This window comes from Pantherophis guttatus, chromosome 2 (genome assembly GCF_059756535.1).
Source record: "Pantherophis guttatus breed Tessera chromosome 2, ASM5975653v1, whole genome shotgun sequence".
Taxonomy (NCBI): domain Eukaryota; kingdom Metazoa; phylum Chordata; class Lepidosauria; order Squamata; family Colubridae; genus Pantherophis; species Pantherophis guttatus.
The window spans coordinates 158958715-158980328 of record NC_142064.1 but is presented as its reverse complement, the minus strand read 5'-3'; the positions used below and the strand labels follow the sequence as shown (position 1 = coordinate 158980328).

The following is a 21614-nucleotide window of genomic DNA, read 5'->3' as shown; positions in this document are numbered from 1 at the left end:
CCTAAATATGAACCATGACAAAAGCACAATCAGGTCTAAAGCCATGTCTGATGTTCCACAGATGTCATCTTTCACACTTATTTGGTGTAATTTTGATCTAAAGGACATCAGTATCAGGAATCTCACTAGATCATACCAAAGATCCATTTTTAGTCTATATTATGTCCAACTGAGTTCCTTTAGAAAGCCCATAAGGATATGAAGGCAAAAGATTCAGGAGAATCTAGGCTTCTTGGAAATTTATTAGAAATTTACCCATGAGAAATTAAGGAAAATTAGTTTTATAGCATGACAACCTAACTATTACCAATCTTCTTCTGTGGTGTGAAAGTGGGAATTGAATATGTCATAGGTTGCACAGGGCAACCCCATATCCCAGCCCAAAGATGATGGTGAATCAAGAGGCAAATGCTACATTGTACAAAATATATGCAATGCAGCCCTAACAGATTCCTTTATTTCTAAATCCTTTTTTTAATTGTAAATCAACAAAAAGGGGTTTAAGAGCTTGTCACTTTAAGCACTATATGAAGGATATTTTATCTCCTTTAATTAGAAAATTGTTTTGCTGAGACATAAGCCTCACAAAGAAAGATTGAAAATATTTGATCCAAAGAAAATTTTATTGCTATGAGATCCTAATTATGTTCTTATGTGAAAAGATAATGTTGTGAGTCTTCCAGAGTCACTTAGGTGAGATGGATGGCTATATAAATTGAAGAAATAAATACTGCTATTGTGACTTTTCACCTGTTGTTTCAATTGTTTGAAAGGATAGATGAAGAGGCTGGATAATAGAATGTATTTCACAGACCCTTCTGTGATTATAAATTAGCTACCTGAACCCACCCAAGGTTTACGGCATTCACCTAAGTTGAGATCCTCATAGGTTTTTTTTCCAAATATGCCCCAAATGGTCTGGATAATGAAACAGTGATAAACCTAGACTTCAAATTTACCCCATTTGCAGACATTGGAGCTAACAAATTTACTGTATATAACATTTGAAGATATAGTATCAGGGTCAGATCATTGGTCAAATCTTGATAAAATGCAGATTGGCAGCCTGAAGTTCTCTGCATATGAAAAATGTGCTTTTTCAGAGGATAGTCTTCTTTTTGGAAGAAGAAATCATAATTTAAGGGTTTTTTTATGATTAAAGGTAGGGTATCTGAACATATACAAAGAGCAGACTGTTTACTTATGAATCCTCTTGATTGTTTAGACCTTGTTTTTTGGGTGCCCTGTCCTTTGTGAACAAGCTTTTTATGGCAAAGTACTATTTTCTTTTAATTTGGGGATGTCTGAATGGCACATTGGACAGGGCAATATAAGGATGACACGATACAATGGAGTGCTCATCCAATGGCCACTACGAGGAGCCCGCCTTCTGTCAGCTCCATGACTGTACAGTACTAAATTATAATGATATATTAATGGCGTACTTCAAAACCTAGAAGAGTAAACAGTACAATTTTCAAAAGAATTATCAGAGGTTTTAAGAGACGAAATATTGTAAGGCAATCATTTCAGTAGTTAAAGCCATTCAGCCTCTTCAAAAAATATCTAAAAGGGCCTAGGTTTTTGGCTTCACCCATTCTATGGAGTCTCTGAGAATTGCAGAAAGGGTTCCTGCACTTTTTGCACACATTGTTTTTATTTCTAGGGATTAGAATACTGTGCTTTATTACTCAGCAATTTGCTGCCAAATTTCAACTATGTGATCTCTGGAAGCCACTAAAAACAAACCAAAACAATACAGGAGCCATACGCGGTCTCTGGACCACTTATCCCTGTTCCAATAAAAGTTGGCTCATTATTTCCAAAGAGACAGCTTTCTTCATGCCAGTACCTCATCTAGGCATTCCCTTCCACCTACCATGAAACAAGGGATCCCAAACCAGTCCTGCAGTTTTCTTAGCTTTAGTATAGTCAGGTAATCCTGCTGTTGTGTTAATGTCCATTGCTTTGATTTTAAGTAACGACATTTGTTAAGAAAAAGAATAGATAATGCAATATTGTGTTTAAATCCCTACTTAAAAAGTAGAAAAATGCTTAGAATACATAATTTACATACATAACAAAGTAAAGCCATACAACTCCTGTGGGAAATTATAGTCTGTCGCCCATTGCTTTGAGTCTGCAAGCTATCAATATTCTTAGACAATGGGAGACAAATATCTTTGCTAGCAGCTCAACAGCATGTAACAAAATCCTTTGTTATTTGAAATACATCCAATTCAGAGAAAGGAGGGGATTTTTTTTCAAAAAAAAAAAAAGAGGAAGAAGAATATGCCTTAATGTTGATAAAACTCAAGTCATTCTCACTCAGACATCCTTGAGTGCTTTCTCCTTTGAGATACCTCATAAAGTAGGGTGCAGGCTGATAAGCAGGCACTCAGGCTGAAGTCTCCAGATGTACCTGGGAGGAAGAGGTCTGACCTACTGCTGCGGGGAGTGTTGTATAGATCTGTCACTGACGAGGAAGCTGAGCTTGGAACTGAACTATCCCTCATCCTGTCCTGACTCTCTGTACCCCCTCGCCCTGACACAGAGCTCGCCAGCTGCTAAAGGAAAGAAAGGAAGTTAATGCCCCTGCAGTCATAAACAGCTATAATTCATGGTAGGCTTAGAATAATATGAACTGGCTTTCTTTCTCTTTCACCATAGGCCTTTATTAATATCCATCTTAAAGTTATAAAGAATTAGCATTTATGTGCCACATTAAACAAGCAACAAATGTCAAATCCACTGGCTTGGATGCACAACTAAATACTGTATTATAAATAGTAAAATCAGAACAGATACATTTCATGCAACTTGTGACATGGTAATTATGAACTTGGGTACAGAAAACTTTCCATAACGCCCTTAGACGAGCTGGAAAAATACATGGCATCTCTAAAGTAAGAAAGATGAGGAAGGGTTTTTGGGAGGGGCAAGCAATAATTGTGATTTCTAAGACATTATTTTTCTTAACACGGCAAGGCCATGACATTTGGAAAATGTTTTAGGAGACATTGATAAGAGAGAAAATTCAACCTCCAAATTCCTCCCTCTGTTATCATCTTTCAAGGTTGTTGGTTTTGGTCATCAGTTAAAAACAACACAAGAAAGTCAAAAAACCCTTTGAGAAACAAAAGAGAACTTTTGGGCAGAGGACTGTAACCAGGAAGGAGACAGAAAGATGCAAAAGTTTCTCCATCCTTATTTTTGTCCTGTGATCCTACTATTCTTAATGTACCAACAATTGTGAAGTTTCCGACCTAGGAGACAGAATTGATTGCCCAAATGTCTGTTCCCAGGTACTTCAATTTCTCATTACATTTCAGACATCATTTTGATTTTTTTTTTTTAAATCTCTGGAAGCAAATGCACAATTACAAAAGCACCAAAAAAAAAAGCACCAGTTTATTCCAACTTTTGAGTGGCAGAACTTGCTGGCGGGCATTGCATTTCATAACCAGGAGATCACACAACTCTTCCTTAATGCAAACCCTGCTAGAGTATAATTCTCTTTCAGTGATATTTAGGGTAAGGAACAGACAGCCGATCGTGACAAGTCATTTACATCTACTTCCCCCACTTACGCTGTAGTATCACCGCACAACTCTCAGGGGGGAAAAAACTAATAAAGGAAGAAACAGACCCCCACCCCCACCCCCCAAGACCTCTTCAAAGCATTCAAATGAAGCCCAGCTGCTCTGTTTCCCCGCACGGGCGTATATTAAGTGTTTTTGGCAGTGGTTTTGCTCTCCAACCTTGTTTCAATTTAGCTTCTGAACGTTTCGTTACCAGACTCGGTAACATCATCAGGCCCATTTTCTTGTCCTATTCCCATTTATCTTTATAAATGTCTATTAAGTGTCCTCAGCCCCTACGTGGAGTGAGGAACTCCGGACTGATCCTTCGGCTGGCCAGCAGCCCCCGAGAAGGTCACCTCTACCGCCTCTACACAGAAACCAAAAGGAACAGCAAGGAGGGGAGGGGAGGGGAGCAGCAGAGCCAAGCGCACCAGGCGGCGGGGCCTCTCCATCCGGCGGCCGCCGCGACCAGCCACTCGGCCTCAGGGCAACGGATCTGTCTCCGCTCGAGGCCTCCGCCGCCTCCCCTCCCCAAGGAGGCAGCCAGGGGGGAAGCTTCCGAGAATAACACATGGGCTGATCCCACCGGAGGAGCCGCCGCCGATGCAGCCTCCTTCCCGCCACCGCCTGAATTACGCCTCGAGCCGCCGCAAGACACGCCCTGCGGCCAGACCTCCCCCCGTCCCCCCCCCCCAAGCGACCCCCTCGAAACTTCCTCGATACCTGCAAATTGAAGACTTGGACGGGTAGCGGCATATTGACCCTCGCACCATGCACCTCCGGGTCACGTCCTCCCCTCCCACTTCCACGTCCGGTTCACTTACGCAACCGGGTCAAGTCGGCGACAGGTAAAGCCCTTAAAGGGACCGTAACCCCTGTTCGCTTCTCCTCCAAGACCGCCCTCTTCCCCCACCCCACCCCACCCCACCCCGGTGTCCGTTTGATTCGGCCCGGCGAGGGCTCGAAGCCTGGGTCAGGCGAGCGCCACGAGAGTCAAGCGCCCGGCCCGGCTTCTTCCGCCGCCAGCCGGAGCAAAGCCGACCCTGCCGGTAAGTGCTCAGAAACTCTCGCTCTGGCGGGGAGCGGGAGGGGTAGAATTCCAGTAGCGTTCTCACGGGGCGGCGGGGGCGGGGGGGGGAGTGGAGGAAGGAGAGGAGGGGGAGTCAAGGTGTGCGTGCGTGCGTGCGTGTTGCCATGGTGAGGAGTCGAGGCAACCGCTTTGGGATGCCTGGTCCCCAGAGAAGGTTGCCCTATAGAAAAAGCCCGGACGATCCCTAGGACTTCTTTCTAAATGTGTCGGCTTTAAATTCTTTCTGCTTGAAATTACAATTGACCTAAAAATGATCGTGAGACCCCAATCCTAACTTTATTTAAGAATCAATTGCTACTCAGGATTATAACGCGTAGCAACTTGTAGCAATATCCTCCCCCTCCTTTAGAGAGGTCTTCAAACTTGGCAGCTTTAAGACTTGTGGACTTCAACTCCCAGAATTCTCCAGCCAGCATAGCTGGCTGGAGAATTCTGGGAGTTGAAGTCCACAAGTCTTAAAGCTGCCAAGTTTGGGGACTCCTGGAATAGAATAACAGAGTTGGAAGGGACCTTGGAGGTCTTCTAGCCCAACCCCCTGCTCAGGCAGGAAGCCCTATATCACATTAGACAAATGGTTGTCCAATCTCTTCTTAAAAACCTCCAGTGTTGGAGCTCCTATAACTTCTGGAGGCAAGTTGTTCCACTGATTGATTGTTCTAACTTTCAGGAAATTTCTCCTTAGTTCTAGGTTGCTTCTCTCCTTGGTTACTTTCCATCCATTGCATCTTGTCAATAAGAAGCAGCTCTTGGGGAAGCAGTTGTCGTTTCCCCCCCCAAAATACAAATATTGCTTGGAATATGTGCTGTACTTTTTGCTTATTTACTGGAATGATCTCATACTGACATATTTTTTGGGGGGGGAGGGGAGCTCTAAAAATTTCTTTACCAATACCAAGGCATCGGTGCACTTAAAAATCAAATCTGTAAATTTCATTTGTTTGTCCTATTGGGGTTTCCTAAGCACATTTGATTTAATGCATTTGATTCTGTGCAGAATGGACTGCAATTCTGCAATGTATTTCACAACCCCTATAATATAAAGCAGGGGCGGTGGCCAATGTGGTTCTTGCTTTAATTACATGCACTTTTTGGGCTTATTTCAAAAGCAGTTTACAAACACTTAATTCAGAGGGTTATGCAAGGTTGATCTGGTTTTTCTTGAAATCTGCTGGATGGGAAAAAGAGAAAACATGTCAATAAGAGAGAAAAGGGGGAGTATCAAGAAGGTTAGGAAAAGAGGTAATATACTGGTATTATCCATTGCTTAATTCAGCAACACCCACTAATGGTATGTCTTCTAACAGTATATCATTCACAAGGCATGACAGAAAGTTTCTGTGAGTCTTTTTTCTTCTCTTGAATAAACGATCTAACTTCAATTATTAATTTGGTTTTACTTATTTTCCCCAAAATAAGCCTAATCATCCAAAAAATGCAATTAAGTTTATTTCCTTATTTTGTGGGAGGGAGTTTCTACTAAATATACTGTAAATCGGGTGTCAAGCCCACAGGCCAGATGCACCCCCCCCAGCGAAGGGGGGGAAGTCGTGATATGTCATGTGACAATGTGATGACACGAGTTTGACACCCTTGCTGTAGATTTTATTTATTTATTTATTTAGCATATGGCTGGTAACACACAATATTAAAACACTTCATTTTTACAGGTTAAAACAAAACAATTTAAAAAAAAAGCAGTAAGAAAGGCTAAGAGGAAAACAGAAATAACATTTCAGAGTTTAATGTCGAGTTTGGAGATCCAGTCAGTAGCTGTCATTGTCACACAGAGGAAGTCCCTAAAATCTCCTGGATACCTTCTGTTAGGGCATTCCCTCACTATATGTTGGATAGTCTGTCAGGGGCCCCCTCAATCACATTGTGCTGAAGGTGTCTTTCCCCATTTATACAAGGAGTCAGCACACACCACATGAGTTATTCTAATTCTATTGTATGTTACCCATATGTGTCGGGGTAGATTAAATCCTGGAGGTATACTATTAGGATTAATATGCTCAGAAATATCTTGGGGGGAATAGCTACTCCACGCTTCCATCCACTTTTGTGTGGTGTTCTAATGATCGGCCAGCATCTTAAGCGCTGTCAAGAGTGGTGGATTTCTTGACTTTAATCGGCATCTTAAGAGATCAGGAATGTAGCCATGAATGGGTAAAGAGGAATTTAACAGGATCTTACTATACTCCCGAATGAGAGCTTCTTGTCGTTGTAAGTGCGGGGGCAGTATGTGACTAAGAACTGGTAGCCAGTAACTAGGTGTAGATTTTATGCACCCAGGAATTAGCCTCATCGTATGGTTGAGTTGAACATCAATAAGTCCTGTATGTGAGCTGTTTATCCATACAGGTGCGCAGTATTGCGCTGCAGAGTAGCAAAACCCGAGGGCTGCACATCGGAGAGTTGGGGCTGAAGCTCCCCAAGTTGTTCCGCATAGCTTTTTTTTTTTTATTGCAAAAGTTTTACAATTACATTTTCACCCCATTTCCCCCCCCCCTCAACCCACCCAAATCTCCCAACCTCATCCTCCCTAACCCACCCCTCCCCCCGGACTTCCATACAATATACTCAGATCAAGAAAAAAAAAAAAAAACTTTGTATAAAACTTGAACCCCTCCCTCCCCCTTATAATTTTTCATCTTCATTACATTAAAATATTTCTATCTTAATATAACATTTTCAAATAAAAACTATTTGATACTTCCTGGTTTGATATTTGTTCTGAACATAATCTGTCCACTTTTTCCATTCCCATTCATAAGTCTCTTGTGAACAATCTTTTAAATATGCCGAAATCTTCGCCATCTCTGCAAAACTGGCCATCTTCAAAGTCCATTCCTCGATCGTGGGCAAAGCTTCATTTTTCCAGTATTTACTTATCAATAATCTCGCAGCTGTTATCATGTACAATATCAACTTTGTTTCACCCGATGTAAAACCCTTAACTATACCCAATAAAAACAATTGTGGAGAAAATTGAACTTTTTTCTTCAAAACATTCTGCATAACCCACCAAATTTTTATCCAAAAAGCCTTAACTTTCTTACAAGTCCACCAAACATGATAATATGTAGCATCTAAACAATCACATCTCCAACATTTTGGCTGAACATTAGGGTACATACACGACAATTTTTTAGGGTCTAAATGCCATCTATAAAACATTTTATAGAAATTTTCCCTTAAATTCTGCGACTGTGTAAATTTAACTTTCTGAACCCAAATTTTTTCCCATGTTTCCAACATCACTGGTTCTTCAAAATTTTGTGCCCACTTAATCATACAATCTTTAACCAATTCAGTTTCTGAATCCCTTTCTAACAAAACATTATAAAGCCTTTTAATATGCATTGGACCTTTCTCTTTTATATGTCTAACCAGTTCTTCCTCATGCAACATAATACCAGTTTTTTGGTCCTCTTTCCATCTCAGTTGAAGTTGATTATATTGTAACCAAGTTAAGTTAATCCCTTCGTCCAACAGTGTCTCTAATGTCTTCAACTGCCATCTGCCCGCATCTGTAAAAAGAACCTCTTTATATAAAAACCCCCCGAGTGACATTATATTTGTATTCCACATAATATGACCAAGATCCAACCATAGCGGTATTTTGTAATCCCATTTGAGTCGGTGCTTCTTCCAAACCCTCATCAAAGAGTCTCTAAGTATATGGCTTTTAAATACTTTATCCATTTTGTTCTCATAGAATAAGTAGGCATGCCATCCAAATTCAGGATCAAAACTTTCTATATTCAATATTCCAGTCTTTTTCAAACCAGTTGCTTGCTTGAGTCAAAACTGCTGCTTCATAATATAATTGTAGGTTTGGAAGTTTAAGACCGCCCCTTTCTGGAACATCTTGCATAATTTTCAGTTTCACTCTCGGTTTTTTCTCGTTCCAGACAAATCTATTCACTCCACTTTGCCACACTTTCAGTTGTTTATCACTTTTAAGCACCGGAATCATTTGAAACAAGAAAAGAAATCTTGGCAAAATGTTAATCTTAACTGCTGCTATTCTTCCAAGTAAAGACAGCTGCAGTTTTTTCCAAATCTCCATATCTTTTTGAACCTCTCGCCACAACACCTCATAATTATTTTGAAACAGTTTCATATTTGATTCTGCAACCTGAACACCTAGATATTTTACCTTTGGTACAATCTCAAAACCTGCCCTCCTTTCAAGCTCGTATTTACGATCTTGTGTCATATTTTTAACTATCATCTTAGTTTTTTTTCTGGTTCAATCTAAAACCTGAAACTTTACCATAGTCTTGTATAATGTCTTTCATCTGGATTATTGATTCCATTGGCTGTGTTAGGGTAACAACCAGATCATCTGCAAATGCCTTTATTCTGTAGTCCTCTTGCCTTATCATTATACCTTTCAAAATATTAGAGTCCCGAATTGTGTTTAGCAAGACTTCTAATGTTAAAATAAATAACAATGGGGATAACGGACATCCCTGTCTTGTTCCTTTTTCAATTTTAAACTCTGTTGTCAAGCTTCCATTGATAATAATCTGTGCCTTTTGCTCTTGGTAAATTGCTGAAACCGCCTGTAAAAATTGATCCCCAAAGTCCATCTTTTTTAAAGTCTTTAATAGAAAATTCCAATCCACTCTATCAAAGGCCTTTTCCGCATCCAAAAAGACCAGCACTGCAGGTACCTGTTTATTCCTCTCAAGATATTCCAATAAGTCTATTACTTGCCTTACATTATCCTTCATGTATCTACCCTCGATAAATCCCACTTGATCATCATGAATCACCTTTTGAATTACTGGCATCAACCTGTTGGCTAGTACTTTTGCATAAATTTTATAATCAGTATTCAGAAGAGATATTGGTCGATAATTCTCCAGTTTTTTAGGACCTACTTGCTCTTTTGGTATCAAAGAAATATAAGCTGTTGTCCATGATGGGGGTATTTTACCCCCTTGTTGAATATTACAAAATAGATCTCTAAGTTGTTGCACCATTTCTGCTTGCAAAGTTTTATAATACACTGCAGTCAAGCCATCCGTTCCAGGAGCTTTAGCTGTTTTTAATTGTTTGATTGCTACTATTATCTCCTCCTCTGTTATAGGATAATTCATTCTTTCCTTTTGTTGATTAGTAATTTTTGTAATTCTTTTATTATCTAAGTATTTTTCTATAAGTCCATTCTGCATATCATCTTTAGCATATAGTTTAGTATAATAGTCCACAAAAGCTTCTTTAATTAATTTTTGTTGAAAGATTTCTTTCCCCCCAATATCAATACTATCAATAGTCCATATACTCTGCTTCTTCCTTAATGTATAGGCCAACCATCTGCCCGGTTTATTGGTGTTACAAAATGTATTATGCCTCGCATATTGTAGATTTGTTGCAACTTGTTCCGCCATAAGCATTTGAAATTGATCTTTCAGAAGTTTAATAACACCACGTGTTCTTTCATCTGTTGGGTTTTTAATAAGTAGCTGTTCTTTATTCTTTGTTTCTGCTTCCAATTCAGATCTTTTCTTGTGTCGATTCAGTCTATGTTTAGAATTAATATAAATGAGTACCCCTCTCATATAGGCTTTACTCGCATCCCACACAATCTCAACTGGGGTACCCTTATTCAAGTTCATTTCAAAAAATTCTTTCAACTGCTTCTTAAGTTCTATTATATTTTTTTCATATCTAAACAAGTTTTCATTTAATCTCCATGATCGTCTCTCGATTTTACCCATCTCAATTTCTATCCATACTGGGCTATGGTCGGTCAAGGTTCTTGGAAAAATCTTTGTTCTTTTTGTCTTAACAAGTAGATCATCTGACAACAAAATAAAGTCAATCCTAGAGAAGGATCTATGTCTATCGGAAAAAAAAGTATAGTCCAATTCTTTTGGGTTGTGTATTCTCCAAATATCCTTTAATTCCAAATCTTCTTTCATATCAAAAAAAGTCTGTGGTAGTCTAATCCTAGATTTCGCCAAACTCTTTTTATCTAATTTAGAATCAGTTACACCATTCCAATCTCCCATAATTAAAATAGATCTATAGTCCCATTGCAGTATTTTAGTGTGTAGCATTTTATAGAAATGATCCTGTTGTTGGTTGGGAGCATAAATTCCAATCAAAAGAATTTGGCCATTTACTGTAAGCAATTCAATTGCTATAAACCTACCATCTTTATCTGCTTCTATAATTTTAGCTGTCAATCTTTTGTTTACATAAATAACCACACCATTCTTTTTTTGCAAAGTTGAAGCTATGAAATGTGTTCCTAATTTAGAATTTATCAAGTATTTTTGATCTTGAGTTCTAATATGAGTTTCTTGTAGACAAATTATATCATTATTAAATTGTCTCAAATATGCAAATAACTTATTCCTTTTCTGTAATGAATTCAACCCATTCATATTCCAAGATAGGCACTTAATTGTCATCTTTATCTTTTTGAAGCGACGAGCAGAATAGCCGAAGACCCTCCGAAATCTTCGGTTTTGCTCCCCCCATGGCTTCAGACTCTTGTGTAGTACTCTTAGCTCCCTTTTTGTATTGTCTTTCCTGTTGTTGCTTTTCTTTAAGTTGCTTAGATTTTGCACGAGTTATACGCTGGTCTTTGACTTCAACCATCCGAGCCGGGTTCAAAATTGGAGAAGATTCTATCAGGTGCTCCTCCAGAAAACCTCCTACAGCACCCTGCATTTCCTCTGGCTCCACCTGCTTAGACTGTTCTTGCAACTCTTGCTGGAGTTGCTTCTTATCACTCTCCTTAATCTCCAGCACTGTAGACGTACGTGGAGATGGTGTTCTTTCTTTAAGAATAGTAGAATAAAAATGCTCCGCCTTCTCCACAGTATTCAAGCGATGTCTTTCTCCATTATATTTCAAAATTATACCAGTTGGGGCATCCCACCGGAATGGTATCTCTTGTTTTTTCAGTTCATTTACTAGAAAGCCAAAATCTTTTCTAGCTTTCAACATTTTGGGTGGCAATTCTTTGTAAACTCCAATTTGAAACCCCCCCCCCCACTTGCACAGAGGAGAGAAAAGATTTTTGCAGGATATCATTTCTTATTGCTCTGTCTGTAAAATATATCACCACATCTCTAGGCAATTGTCTTTGTCTGACCACCCAAGAGTTCACTCTGTAAATTTTGTCTATTTTATAAAAAACCACATCAGGATTAATTTTTAATAACACTGCCAAAGCCTCAGTACAAATCTGTCTCAAATCCTGTCTGTCATCCTCTCTGATTCCTCGAAGCCTAGTTCCGCATAGCTTTTGTAGGATGTTATTTCTGCTGTTAACCTTGGCAGCCATATTCTGAATATGTTTTTTAAAAGACAGAGTCCTGTCTAAGGTGACCCCCAAATATTTTGGTGTTGCCTCATATGGGAGCAGTTTGTTGTTTAGGTATACATTGAGTTCTCTTTTTGCCAATTTGTTGTTAAGGTGAAAACATGATGTAACTGTTTTACTTACGCTTGGGATTAACCTCCATTGGTGGAAGTATGTGCTCAAAGTTGTAAGGTCGGCTGTAAGTACGCCTTCTGTAGCTTCGATGTTCTTGTGGCTCTATGCTAATGCCAGATCATCAGCATAAGAGAACTTTGTTGATAGCGTAGGTGGTATATCGGAATAAATTGAAAACATCTGTTGTATTTGTGGATCTCACAGCAGCATACGATACAGTATGGAGGGAGGGCCTATTAAGCAAATTCCTCCACGCTGTCCCCTGTAGGACTATGGGCCACCTAATAAATAACATGCTTTCAGCAAGGACCTTTCAAGTCATCATGGGTGACAAAATCAGTAAGCAAAGACACCTGAATAACAGACTCCCTCAGGGCTCCGTGCTGGCCCCATCTCTATTTAACTTATATGTAGATTGTATATATAGAGAGAGATTATATACAATAATTAGATATTGTAGACCCCTTTTTAAATAGGCTTAAATCAATAGAAAAAGTAACAGAAACTCACAGGCATAACAAGTTTCTTTTTCAGTTATATTTCCCTTTCTTTCAGCAAGTTTCCTAAACGTTATTTTAGGTCATTTTTATTAATAATGCATGTAAACAATACTCTAAAATGCATTGTTTTTTGCATAATTTCCAGTTTTTCTTTTGTAATAGCAGAGATTCAACAGTATCCCATACATTAGAGTTCTAACTAAAACAAAAGCAGAAAATTGGAAAGACCTGGGAATTGCTGTCGGTCACAATAATACTGGAATAGGAAGATCAGTTATGATTCTGTATAAAGCAGTTTCATATATTCACATGTTAGTCCATAGTAACCATCTCCTTGATAGTTTTAAGGGACTTTAATTCTTATCTCAAGGTTACGTAAAACATTCAAATTTCTTTTTTTCTTTTTTGTCTCTCATGTAACAGGTGACAAATTCTGTGTTTTAGGATGATAAATCCAGGCCCCGGTATACAAAGAAATAGCTATAAAAGTCCCACAGCTTCAATAATTTTTACACAGTTGAGCTTCATTTCAAAGGCTTCATCATCACTGGGAAATGATATTTCAGTTTTACAAGATGGCAAATGCCCTTAGGGGCTGAAGAATGAACTTCTCTTGCATTAGGCTCAGTAAGATATGCTTCCTGCTCTCCGTTATCACTTGCACAGTTCTCCTTTTGCTAATTCCCAAATTCCAATCCAGCTGGAGATTTAAGATCTATCCTCAGCCACATCCATCTCTTGTTTTTAATACTTTCAACAAGAAGGATACCCGACTTCAGCAGGTGGAGTTCAATTCCTCCAATCCTTTGGTTGCTGAGATCAACAATATAGTGCCCGTAACAAAAGAGAATCTATTAGAAAAATGGAATCATCATGTCACAGACACTGGTGGATTCCATCTGAAAGATAATGGAAAGATAAATGAAAGGCCACACAATGTGATACATATGGAATCTGCTGAGGTCTCTGCTAAGAAAAAGTTGGAATTGAAAGATATTTTTATTGCTGTGAAAACCACAAGGAAATATCATAAAACAAGGCTAAACTTGCTCTTCCAAACATGGATATCCCAGGCCAAAGGTCAGGTAAGAACACTATTTATTTAACAGTTATGTTATTTTGTTAGTGATATTTATTATTAACAATTATATATAAAGGTGCATCTTAAAACATTTTTCAAAGGTTGACCATAATGTCCTTTTACCATCACAGTGTTGGAAATAAATGATTTGCTTATTTTATTTTTTTATGATAGCACAATAGTTCAAACTAAATCTCTCATCCAATTAAAATAAAAATGATAATTTTACCTATTTATACTCCTCCTTTCCCCAATGACAGAGTTCTAGAAGCTCTCCATAAGAGGGAATTCCTGGCAAGAGTAAATAATGCATTGCAGAAATCAAGGGCTATTCAAGTTAGCCCCATCCCTTGTTCCTAATGAAGGAACTCTGCAAATTCACCCTACATCAGATCAGTTATGCATGCATGCAGATTCTGACATGTTTTTCTGTTTTATGAAGGTAGATCATAAATGGCTGGTAGTTATACAATAATTCAATAGAGAATATTTTTATTTTTATCCCATCTTTATTATTTTTACAAATGACTCAAAGCGATGAACATTCCTAATTCTCTTTCCTCCTATTTTCCCTGGATAAAAAAATAATCCTGTGAGGTGAATTGGGCTGAAACAGTGTAATTGGCTCAAGGTCACCCAGCTGCCTTTCATCCCTAAAACAGGATTACCGTAGATTCACGGTCTCCGGGTTTCTAGTCTGGTGCCTGAACCAGTAAACCAAACTAGCTATGAAACCCTTGACCTTTGGTTGGTTGGGATGTTTGCTGAGTTGAAAATAAGAATTGTGTGACTGTTTCTTGTACCATATTAGACCATATATTTGGTTTCCTTTCTGCCTATCACAGGGGTCCCCAACCCCCAGGCTGTGGACTGGCAGTGGCACGCCAGAAACCGGGCTGTGCAAGCCAGTGAAGCCCCATCCGCACATGTGCGGGATGCAGGCAGCGCACAAAAATTCACCTCCTCTGATCTGCAGAAAAGCCTCTCTCCGTGGAACCAGTCCCTGGCGCCCAAAAGATCAGGAGCCACTGGCCTATCAGATAATGTGCTTAACACTCTTGAAACCTATCATAAGGGGGGGAAAAGTGTCCTTTTTTGCTTGAGGCTGTTAGAAACCAATATAACATTCTGACTGAAATTAACAACAACATTACTCTGAAATCTTCGGGAGATGAGTAATTTTTGATTTGTATCCTATAGACATTTGTATTCACAGACGGGGAAGATCGTGAGCTGCATCGTAGAGCAGGTAAATTGTTATTCACTTTTCACGTTTATATTTAAGATACAAATCATTCTTACGAGTCACTATCCTGTTTCCCTGAAAATAAGATATCCCCTGATAATAAGCCCAATCGGGCTTTTGAGCGCATGTATTAAAATAAGCCTTCCCCGAAAATAAGCCCTCCCTGAAAATATTTAAATGCAGAGCTGCAAATCAGGTAAGATGGCAAGGAGAGCCCCATCTTGCTCCACGCGCCCCAAAATAATAAGACCTCCCTGAAAATAAGGCCAAGTGCTTATTTCAAGATTCAAAAAAATAAAAGACAGGGTCTTATTTTCAGGGAAACACAGTATCTTTTTAGAGAAAGAATTATAGACCAGGGGTCTCCAACCTTGGCAACTTTAAGCCTGGAGGATTTTAAGCTGGCTGCTTTGCTTGCTGGGGAATTCTGGGAGTCCTCCAGGCTTAAAGTTGCCAAGGTTGGAGACCCCTGATATAGACCATATGCTTTGCAAAAAGACGATCCCCAGCTCAGTCATTGTCTTGAGTGCGGGAAGCCTTGGTAGTACAGTGTAGTACAGTGGTCTAAAACACCCTGTTATTAAGACCAGCTGCCTGCAATTCTGCAGGGTTCGAATCTCGCCAAAGGCTCAAGGTTGACTCAGCCTTCCATCCTTTCTAAGGTAGGTGAAATGAGGACCCAGTTGTGGGGGCAATAAGCTGACTTTGTATAAATATACAAAAGGATGAAGGCTATTGCTGAGCACATTGTAAGCCGCCCTGAGTCTTCGGAGAAGGGTGGCATATAAATCAAATTAAAAAAAAAAATTAGTTCCTGACCTGAGAAGCAAGGAATTGAAAATAGATACTGTCCACAGTGCACTTGCTGTTCATGATGTTATATTCAGTTATTTCCTTTTCTGGGTTCAAAAAGATTGTTTTCTTTTTGAAATACTTCCTATTTGCCTCCATTGAAAATGTTGCATTGATGCTAATAACTTTAAATTCCTTCAGCCTGTTAATGTTCCAGAAGCAGTAATGATAAGTAGTGCTTGCAGAGATCAATTTAATATAAGATATGTTGCAACTTTATAGTTGTGGAACATGAAATTTCAAAAAATACTATAGCACTATTAAAGGATACAATATTTTCTTACATTCCTGGTGAAAATTTCAGAAGCATTAAGTAAAACTATCATGCTTGCCCATTTGTTTTTTCCATTTCATATTCTTATAGCATGACATTGTTTGATGCAATCTAGATCCTTCACAGCTAGCACTGGATGCTTATTTATTAATTAATCAAATTTATGTAGCTGCTGATCTCATCAAAGGCAACTGAGCAGCGTAGAACAATAGATGTAATGTAACACTCAGGGCTCTTCTTCATATATGAATACAATTATATTTGCTATCAGAAACTACATAGATTGTTCCTTTGCAATCAATTTTATTTTATAGGGGATCATATAATTAATACCAATTGCTCAACTGTTCACACCCGCCAAGCTCTCTGCTGCAAGATGTCAGTGGAATATGATAAATTTCTAGAGTCTGGGCAAAAGTAAGTGGAAATCTTTTGTTTAATAAATAATTACTTTCATTGCTCTTTTGGCTTCATCAGTTAGTATCTGCTGTTCTTTTGATCAGCAGATAAAATAGGAGAATGTTGTTTTTGATCTAATTTTATGTAGTTGAAAATATTTTCTCCATTTGTTCTCTCCCCGTTCACACTTTATTTATGTTATTTGCATTGTCAATAATGCATAGATCTGAAAAATGAGGTCGTCTTCAAAGAGAGCTTTGTTATATCTTTGTTATGACCTCCACTACAATTTTCTTTTCTGCATTTTCTGCAGGTGGTTTTGTCATGTAGACGATGACAACTATGTGAATTTGAAGAGTCTCTTGAGTCTTTTATCTGCTTTTTCACACAGCCAAGATATATATATAGGAAGACCAAGTCTGGACCATCCAATTGAAGCAACAGACCATCTCCGGAATGATGGATCAGTGAGCAGATTCTTTCACTGTTGGTTTTCATGAACTGGAAAAAAGCAGATTTTTGTAGTCTTGCATGTTTACTTTCATCTGGAATTCCACATCCTATTTTGCTATTTTTCTAGCCCACCAGCATGGGAGCGGGCAACACTTCCCTAAGAGACATGCCTTGAAGTTGATTTTTGCAGATGCTATTATTTCAGACTACCATTGCTTCCTATGTTGCACTGAATTGACTGCTGATAGATAGATTTCGTTGCCAGTAGCAGTGCTCCTCCTCTGACTTTAATTTTACTACTCCCTCCCTCCATATAATATAACCTGTTTGTGAATAATATAAAAAGGTTGCATCCTTCAGAAACAAAGTGTAGAATTGCCATCTATCCTTCCAGTTTATCAGTCCATAACAAGATTTTGTTTATGACATTGGTGCTTAATAAGTTCAGAATAAGCAGAATGATCACCGTATTTGTGATCTTTCCATTGGAGTTACCCTTATTTAGAAGCACTTGATAGCAGTACTTTAGGCAGAAGTTCAAAAGGTGCTACCAGAAACACCCCTTCTTAAAATTCCTAGAACTAGCAAATTTTAGCTGGGTTTTTTTTTTGGCATTATTTGGGATTAGGTAGGGTGGAAGATTTTTAGGAACAGAGTGGGTACCTTAAGTTTTGAAGAATTTCCATTTCACCTACTTTGGACTGCAACTCACAATATGCCATTTAAAAGCTGATTACAGATTGTCCTCGCTTATCAACCATGTCTTCAGTGACCATTCAAAGTTACAATGGTACTGAAAAATAATTTTACACCCAATTTACAACCTTTGTAGTGTCCCTCAATCATGTGATTGCCATTATAATCAGTACTCATCTTGTGCCCACCCTTCAGTATAGAGATTGGAAAGAAACATATTGCAAGAAAATAACCTGTTTGCTCTTCTACACATGGGATTGTGCCAGCAGCCCAAGGATGAGAACTGCAGATATGCTACACAAACAGCTTACAGTACTCTAAATCCCTTCTCCAACCTCTCCACTCTGCAAGGCAAGAGGGAAGGCAGTGACAGAGGAGAGATTGCCTGCAGAAATGGGTTCCTTTTTTTCCTCTCTGCATTCCCCCCCCCCCCTTTGCAGGACAGACAGATTGGAGAAGGATTTTAAGAGAGAAAGTGGTTTGCTCTTATGCACATTGAAAGCAATGAGTTGCACTGGCAGTGGGAAAAGGTCAGGCAAAGAAGAGATTGCCTACAAAAATTGCTTGCTTTTTTCTCCCCCTCTCCCAGAGCAGAGAGATTGGAGAAAAAGAGGTTTCAAGAGAGTACTGTAAGCATTTCCCAGAGTGTACCTGAGGTACCTGTACCTTATTTTTGAAAAGAAATTAAAAGATCTAAGCTTCTTCATGTGAAATAAGAAATGTGCAAATTTTCATATTTTAAAACAAATTACAAAATTCAACTTTGAATTTATAGATACAGTTGTGTTTTCATTCCTTTACTTACACTTGGCTGTTTCTCTGTAATTAATTATAGTGATTATTCTGTTCTACAGCCATAGAAAATAGTATTATGATTACAATCCTATACTATACATGTTTCATTCCATAAGTCTGACTGAACCAATTTCATTGAAGCTATATGAAGAATTAGTTATACACAAAGTCCACAGCTGGTATGTTTCTTTAAAGAGCCTTGGTAGTACAGGGGCTTAAGGCACCCTGTTATTAAGCTGATTAAGACCAGCTGCCTGCAATTCTGCAGGGTTCGAATCTCGCCAAAGGCTCAAGGTTGACTCAGCCTTCCATCCTTTCTAAGGTAGGTGAAATGAGGACCCAGTTGTGGGGGCAATAAGCTGACTTTGTATAAATATACAAAAGGATGAAGGCTATTGCTGAGCACATTGTAAGCCGCCCTGAGTCTTCGGAGAAGGGCGGCATATAAATCAAATTAAAAAAAAAAAAAAAAAAAAAAAATTCAAATTTGATTTAAGATTGGTTTCCCAAAGCTCCAACAATTTTCTGAGGCTTTCTAATAGTCATAGAATTGATAACATCCATTTGATCACAAACTGCTGAGTCATACTAGCATGTATCTCTTTATTTTGCTAGACCACTACAAAGTTCTGGTTTGCCACAGGTGGTGCTGGATTTTGCATCAGCAGAGGCCTGGCCCTCAAGATGAGCCCATGGGCTAGGTAGGTGCACTTGGAATGCTTGCTCCCACCTGTGGCCCAAATAGAACTAAGGAGAGATTCATTCCTTAACTTTTGCTTTTGGCAGCCTTGGCAGCTTCATCAGCACTGCAGAGAAAATTCGCCTCCCTGATGATTGCACCATTGGCTACATCATTGAGGGGCTCTTGGAAGTGAAACTGTTGCACAGCCCTTTATTTCACTCTCATCTGGAAAATTTACAGCGGCTGCGTGGTAAAACTGCACTCAGACAAGTAAGGACAACTATGCTCTAAACTAAGCAGATGCTTCTTGCCCTCTCACCCACCCACTTCCTCTTCCCTCCTTAAAAGGGTCTATTTCGTGGGAGTTTCTTACTGAGACTATGCTGCAAGTTTGTCATCTTCGACAGTACTGATGTAGTACAAACAAAATACGAAAGCCTTTTGCGAATTTCTCTCATGGTAGATGGGAAGAACAAGGAGAAGAAAGGATGGGCATTTTCTAAGTAAAATAAGTGTAAAAAATAAGAATCACTTGCTCTTAAATTACTGTTGAGGCGAAGGCTTGGTTTTGAAGATATGCATAAAACAATCGAGAAAAAAGTTAAATGTCAGTGTTGAATTTGTATACTTATTTGAATACTATGTGTGGAAAACAGGGAAGTGAAAGAGTACATGACAAGGCAGTGATTCATGAAGGGAGAAAGAGTAAATAGCATGTAGCAATATTTAAAGTAAAAGAAAAATAAGATAAACACTATACTTCAGGGATTCCAGGGAAGTTTTGTCAATTTTAAGAATACCTTGTAGTCCTTGTTTAGTGACTGCCTCATTTAGCAACTGTTCCAAGTTATAGCAGTGATGAAAAAATAACTTTACAACCAATCCTCACATTTATTACCTTCACAGGTCTGTCCTGGAAAGGAAAGTTGAAATAAGATCATGAGCACAGTAGCAGTTTCACTTACTAGCCACTTAATAACCAAGTTGCCAGAACCAAATGTTCACTAAACAAGGATTACTTGTATTTTAAAAACTGTTCCTCATTATCTTGGCCTTACTTTCACATCCAGTAATGTACGCTCAAAAAAAAAAAAAGTAAACATTAAAAAGATGGATATGATAAGGAGATATGATATTTTTCCCTTATAATAGTTTAATGATTGTTTAACCTGATAGCAGCAGTTGTGGGATTTTATTCATTTCCATTTTCCCAACTAAGATGTTTCAATTGGTCCTAATCCTAGAGAGACTGTAATATATTTCCAATCCCTGGTAACTAATTATACTAACTGTAGAACCCAATTTTAGGACTTAAATGTGTTCCAATTTTTAAAATTAATTATTTCTAACAAGTGCAATTTTGAATATATGGGTTATGTGTGTTTTTTCTAGGTTACCTTAAGTTATGGTGGCCCTGAGAATAAACGCAATGTTGTCAGTGTGGGTGAAGTATTCAGTATACAACAAGATCCAACTCGGTGTGTACATTATGTCTTAAATCCCCTAACCTACTTGTTCGGTTAAGAAATTCAAACATGACAACTGAAAATTGCCGGATAATATATTTGCAGGATTAGACTATAACTTCTTACCTTATTCTTTGCAGGTTCAAATCTGTTCATTGCCTCCTCTACCCTGAAACTCTGTGGTGCCCTACCGTAATAGTGAAATGACATCTCCCCTTTCCTGTGAATCTTTTACACAGCTTTCTTTAAATTAATAGCGAGAGCTATATATCAGAGGAAGAAGAAAGACAAAGCAAGTCCCAGATAAACCAGCCACTCATCAAAATAATACTTGAGAACTTTGGTCTGGGGCGCATTATAAATAATATCTGCAATATTTCTTTTGGAGTCTTAAATATATCTTTGCTGAGCCATAATCCTTCCCACATTGTATTAGTACAATTTCAATATAAAGCTGCAGTCTGGCACTGTAGCAATATGGCTGATAAAGAGACATTTATAGAAATGTTTGGAGCAAAGCATAGCTTTTTTGTTATTAGGACAAGTGTTCTTATTTGAGAAGGTAGTTAATTTTGATTTACCAATTGTATTCCTGTGGAACCACAGAAGAAATGTTAGAAATGTCATCTCTTACAGTGAATATGAGATAAACCAATCCCTAACAACTTCTCTGCTCTGTGCAATACCAGAACCTCTTTCCTTCATGGTTTGCTTTCCTTCTTACCTTTTTAGACTTTCTCCACTGTCAGAGTCAAGTCCCAAGTGATTGGTCTTCAATATTTTCTAACCACTAATTGTTTCAAGAGATTGAAACAGATGTTTCAGTTGGCTGGGCCATCATCTGAATCTTACCTATTATATTGCATCTAGACTTCCTGATGTGATACACCCAACACCCAGTAGATTGGATCTTTTGAGAAAATGAGTATTAGCAAATATATATGTAAAAGGCTGGATCATGAGATTTTTTTAGGGTTTTCCACTGGTTCCATGAACAACTTAGTCACTTAATAAAATATATTTCTGAGTCA

General features: G+C 38.5%; 2 protein-coding genes across 11 annotated transcripts in view; one reads left to right on the top strand and one right to left on the bottom strand.

Moving 5' to 3' along the window:
- The window catches only part of GPS1 (G protein pathway suppressor 1), a 17326-nt gene extending 12726 nt beyond the window's left edge, over positions 1-4600 (bottom strand). For 2 of the 7 annotated variants that reach the window (XM_087887111.1, XM_034412920.3), the window contains exons 1-2: positions 4308-4600; positions 2364-2567 (exon numbers count right to left, since the gene is read on the bottom strand). In XM_087887111.1, coding sequence (XP_087743237.1) covers positions 2364-2567; positions 4308-4340 — 237 coding nt within the window. In that variant the 5' untranslated portion in view covers positions 4341-4600. Of the gene's footprint in view, positions 1-2363; positions 2568-4015 lie in introns of all 7 variants that reach the window. The other 5 variants (XM_087887115.1, XM_034412922.3, XM_087887112.1 and 2 more) reach the window with 4 other exon arrangements.
- RFNG (RFNG O-fucosylpeptide 3-beta-N-acetylglucosaminyltransferase) lies at positions 4386-21614 on the top strand. Of its 4 annotated transcripts, none has more exons than XM_087887117.1 (9): positions 4386-4633; positions 13084-13724; positions 14921-14969; positions 16407-16509; positions 16883-16958; positions 19051-19136; positions 19222-19387; positions 20510-20595; positions 20724-21614. In XM_087887117.1, exons 2-9 carry the CDS (start codon positions 13242-13244, stop codon positions 20788-20790), a joined length of 1116 nt encoding a protein of 371 aa, XP_087743243.1. In that variant the 5' UTR covers positions 4386-4633; positions 13084-13241; the 3' UTR covers positions 20791-21614. The 4 variants fall into 4 exon arrangements, with proteins under 4 accessions (XP_087743243.1, XP_087743242.1, XP_034268814.2 ...); XM_087887116.1 differs by having other exon boundaries at positions 4388-4633; positions 16805-16958; XM_034412923.3 differs by having other exon boundaries at positions 4403-4633; positions 13063-13724; positions 16805-16958.